This window comes from Elephantulus edwardii, unplaced genomic scaffold (assembly GCF_000299155.1).
Source record: "Elephantulus edwardii isolate Elephantulus edwardi_28Jun2011 unplaced genomic scaffold, EleEdw1.0 scaffold00185, whole genome shotgun sequence".
Taxonomy (NCBI): Eukaryota; Metazoa; Chordata; class Mammalia; order Macroscelidea; family Macroscelididae; genus Elephantulus; species Elephantulus edwardii.
This window is the reverse complement of record NW_006399935.1, coordinates 492,238-497,395: the sequence shown is the minus strand read 5'-3', so window position 1 is coordinate 497,395 and position 5,158 is coordinate 492,238. Positions and strand designations below refer to the sequence as shown.

General features: G+C 48.8%; 1 protein-coding gene across 1 annotated transcript in view; it reads left to right on the top strand.

Annotated features, from left to right (window-relative positions):
• Positions 1–5,158, top strand: part of FBN3 (fibrillin 3) — a 97,915-nt gene that overhangs the window by 52,119 nt on the left and 40,638 nt on the right. The window contains exons 37-39 of the mRNA XM_006896336.1: positions 897–1,022; positions 3,116–3,241; positions 3,535–3,684. Coding sequence (XP_006896398.1) covers positions 897–1,022; positions 3,116–3,241; positions 3,535–3,684 — 402 coding nt within the window. The remainder of the gene's footprint in view (positions 1–896; positions 1,023–3,115; positions 3,242–3,534; positions 3,685–5,158) is intronic.

Genomic DNA, 5,158 nt, shown 5'->3' with positions numbered 1-5,158 from the left:
TTCACCCTCTCCAGGACAAACCTGTTTGTTTTTCTAGCAGTCCATGGTATATTCAATACTCTTCTCCAGCACCACAGCTCAAAGGCATCAATTCTCTTTCTATCATCCCTATTCACTGTCCAGCTCTCTGACGCATAGCACATAATTGCAAAAACTCTGGCCCAGATCAGGTGCACCGTAGTCTCCAGCCTGATGTCATTGCTCCTCAGTACTCTTGAGAGGTCTCTGAAAGCCAGGAAATCAAGAGACGAATCCATCACTTACCCATCTGTTTATTAATGTATTTTCTCCATTCACCCACTTGCTTACTTACCCATCCATCCATCCATCCATCCATCCATCCATCCATCCCTCCATCCATTCTCCATCTGTTAATAATCCTTCCATCTGGTCAGTCATTTATCCAACTACCCACTCAGCTACTCATCTACCCACACACCCATCCACCTATCCACACAATCATCGATCCACCTATGCACTTATCTATTCATCTATTTGCTTATTCACCATTCACAACTTTTTATATCCATCTCCTATCAGTCTGTCTTCCCATCCATTTGTTTATCTACCTACTTCCTTGTACATTCACTTATTCATCCACTCGTCTATCTACCCACTAATCCACAAGAAACAGTGAGAATGGAGAAGACAGTTTATCCAGAGGGAACTATGTGATAAGTAGAACTATGAGTGGAAAGGGGATGAGCTTATGATGACAGTGACCCAACCGAATCTGACTCCACTCTCTAAGGGAGACCTGGGTCAGAGCCCTTCAAATGCCCACCAGCTATAGGACAGCCCTTTGGCATCCTTGAAGGAGCAGCCTGGCTGCTTCTGCAGGGCCTTCCAGAGTCTGGGGCTTGGCCTCCAGGTATGACTTCCTCACTTCCTGACAGACATCGACGAGTGCCAAGAACTGCCAGGCCTGTGCCAGGGAGGTAACTGTGTCAACACCTTCGGGAGCTTCAAGTGTGAATGCCCACCTGGATACCACCTCAATGAGGACACTCGCATCTGTGAGGGTGAGCATGGGTGGGCCTTCTCCTGCCTTGCTTCCTTTCAGGCTTACCTCCCCTTCAGGTGCTGGGGCTTGAAATACCCCCAGGAGCCCGAATAATGAATTATACTAACTTCAGTTACATTATGGATGTAATTATGGAATTATGGAATCATACTAGGTGATTCTGTTACATTACTTTGTGGAAGAGTATCACTACATCACATTATTTCTGGGAGGTAATCTGCTCTACTCAAGGACTACCGGTTTAGTTATATTTTACTCCCAGGGAGCATTGGTGGCCTGTTCTTGTTGTGTGCTGTCAAATTGGAACTGACTCCACTGACCCTCAAGCAGGTTTTCAGAGGCAGTGAATTGCATGTGAGGAGATTACCCATCCTTCTCCCATGGAGCAGCTGGTGAATTTGAGCCACATGCCTTTGGGATTACAGTGTAGCTTCTTACAACTAGGCCACCAGAGCTCCCCTACCATCGTACCACTAGGAGAGGAAGACCCTCAGCCAGGTGGGTTAACACAGTGACTGCTGCAATGGCCTCTTGTGTATCAGGAATTGTGAGGATGGTACAGGACAGGACTGGGTTCAGATATTTTGTTTATTCTCTATGAGAATTGCTGCCTCTGAGCTGTGGTGTTGGAGAAGAGTATTGAATGTACCATGGATTGCTAAGAAAATGAACAGGTTCATCCTGGAGAGGGTTAAACCAGGCTACTCCTTGGAGGCAAGGATTCTGGGGCTTTGTCTGACATATTTTGGGCATGTTGTAAGGAGGGACAGGTCCTTGGAGAGGGACATCATGCTTGGGAGGGTGGAGGGACAGTGCAGAAGGGGAAGACCCTCTATGAGATGGATTGATTCAGTGACTGGGGTAATCGGGGTAGATGTGTCAGAGACAGTGTGATTGGCAAAGGACAGAGCAGGGTTTAGGGCTGTTGTATATAGGGTCGCTATGAGTCGCAAGCGACTTGATGGCACATAACAACAACAACAACATGAGTTGTAATCAACTCAATGGTATCTAACAACAATAATAAGACAAAGAAGAGGCTGCCTTCTTCTCCCTGCCTCCCTGTTCTCATTTAAGCATAAACTAATTGGGCAGCAATGCTAGTACTAAAAAATCCACTGTCATTGAGTTGATATCTGGGTCCTAGCACCCCTATAGATGAAGAAGAACTGCCCGTAGGGTTTCCAAGGTTCTAAGTCTTTACAGAAGTTGACTGCCTCGTTTTCTTCCTATGGAGTAGCTGGTGGGTTCAAACCACTGACTTTTCCGTTAACAGTTATATACATTCACCACTTAACAACAGCAATAATGAGACAGAACACCAAGAATGTAGGAGAAAACAGAGGTAAAGCAGGAGGCCAACAGTTCTCGAACAACTGAAGTGAAGTAAAGCACCGGATTCCAGCTTCCCTGTGTCTTTATTGAAAATTACCAGGGAGCAAATAACAATTTAGAATTCAATGCAAATAAAGCTAAGCTCTTTCTATTGAAAACCTTCTGCTTGACTCAGGAGGGAGGGGTTAGCACATACAATGCAAGAATCCTGTAAACACTTAAGGATTGCCTTGGTGCCTCAGGGTGAATTCCAACTTATACCATGCCTCCCCCACATCCTGAAATAGCATTTGGTTTGTTACAAATATGTAGTATGAAATTTGGCTTCCCATACTCCCCAGTGAGCATCTAGAACACTCTAGACAGTTCATGTTGGTCTTGATCCTTCTGTGTCTTGCTGGACACAGCATCCTGTCTTCAAGGTTCATCCACATGGTAACATGTATGAGGCCATTGTCTCTCTTCACGAATGACTACGCTTCCATTGTATGAATGGGCCTCGTGTGTTCATCCATTCATCTGTGGGTGGACACTCGGGTTGAGCTGTTCCACCTTTTGACTCTTGTGAACAGTGCTGTAGTGAACGCGAGTGTGCAAGCTCTGTGTCCTTGCTTTCACGTCTGGGCAGACACCTTGGAGGAGAACACATCTGTGCACTTTAAACACCCTTGAAAGCAAACTGTAGCCTGTGACGAAGTGATTTTTGTGGGCCTGCAATGGGGGAACTTATCCAGACAACCTTCCCCTCCCCTGCAGACATCGATGAATGCTCCACACACTCGGCCATCTGTGGCCCTGGCACCTGCTACAATACCATGGGGAACTACACCTGTGTCTGCCCTGCAGACTACCTGCAGGTCAACGGTGGCAACAACTGCATGGGTAGGAAGTGTGATGACCAGGGGACTGGTAATTGCAGGTCTGGGAGGAAGATCTGGATTTGGGGAAGAGGAGGGGAGGTTTGTATTACCTGAAACACTGAGATGTAGTATTAAGTAGGACCAGTGAAGCTGCAGATATTTAGGGGATCAGGGCTACCATGTATCGTTGCCCAGCTTGTGCACTGCGCAAAACAATGCAGGCTGTACTATGCATGATGCCCAAGTGTGTGTGGGGAGAGTCTTCAGGCTTCTGGTTTCTAATGAAATGCCCCTTCTCTGTAACCCCAATGTCAGACATGAGGAAGAGCATCTGTTTCCGGCACTATAACGGCACATGTTGGAACGAGCTGTCCTTCAACACCACCCGCAAGACCTGCTGCTGCTCCCACGACATTGGCCAGGCCTGGAACAGACCCTGTGAGGCCTGCCCCACACCTGCCAGCTGTGAGTGCCTTCCCCCAGCCTGCCCTTCCCAGTGCCCTGTGTGTGGAGGTGGGTGGTTCAAACCCACTCAGAGGCACCTGAGAAGAAAGGCCTGGCAATGTACTTTCAAATGGTCAAAATCTCGGAACAAACCCTGCAGAGTGTTGTTTGGCTCTGTAACATGTGGTGGCTCTGTGTGTTGGAGTTAACTGGACTATAACTGGTTTGATTTGGGGGTTTTCAGAGGTACAGATGAGTCATTCTTGGTGGCACTAAGGCATCTTCCACAGACATTGTGGGATTGGAGGGATGTCATCGAGTGCCAGGACTGGTTACACGAAGCAGGGCAGGGGAACGAGACTCCAGGAAGCAGCTTCGGCGAGGGCGTGGGTGAGGGCGAGGAAATGCATTCCAGGCAGGGAACAGCATGAGCAGAGGCGCGGAGGCACAACTGAGCCGCAGGGTAGGTTAGCAGCTGGAGTGATATCTGATAGAATGATCTAGCAGCCTGTCATGGACTCTGAGCGCTGAAGCAGTGAGAAGGGGCTGCTACTGGTGTACAGTTCAATAGACGGGGTCCCTGGCGAGCAGCTCTGGGTGCCAGGCTCTGGGCTGGTTCTAGAAAGTTAGAATAAAGAAAATTCAGCTTCCCTTCCCAGGTGGTACAGGCTGGTAGGAAGGTGCACTCAACGTGCTCAAGACAGCATGCACGGTCCCTCAGCTGCTTACTGGGCTGAGACATCTGCCCTTGAACTTGTGTGCCTGCAGAGGATGAAAGGTACAATAGGAAAAGACAGGTTCTGTGCTAACAGAGAGTCTGGCTACAGTTGGTCCTTTCTTCTCACGATACGGGCAGAGGGTCAGGCAGGAGAGAACAGGGAGCGAGGGAACACAATCCCAACACCTGCCCCTCCTGGGGAGTGAGGACAGGGAGGTCACCCTTTAGCGATATCAGCAGGAGATGATGGGAGAGTAAGTGGCGGTTGGGGGGGGCGGCAAGAGAGGTGCCCTCAGGTGTCCAGAGTCAGCATGGTGGGTCACAGAGCAAGTCCTGATGGTTAGATGTAATTCCAAGGGCATTCCTGCTAAAATGTGGTGGCCTGACGTGGTAAATCAGTGTAGATGGAGAAGTGAGAACGGATGCTAAGGTCTAAATGGAAGATTCCATCATGAGGGTAGTGGGGACTGACCACAGGTACAGAAACAAAGAAGGGACGGGAGAGGTCAGTCTGCATTTGAAAGCTGCGCTGCTGGTGTCCATCCTTTGACCCTCTCTGTGCTTGTCAAAGCAGAGGTAGGGAGACTGGTTAGAGGGGGCTAGGTGAGGGCTGGGCTACAGAGTAAAGAAACAAGGTGATTGCTGAGATGTGGTGGAGGTGACAGGTGGGGCAGGAATCTCTAGCTTACAAGGCTTGCAATCTCCATCCATCATCTATCCATCTGTCCATCATCCAATCCATTCATGCCTCTATCCACTTATCCATCCATCCATCCA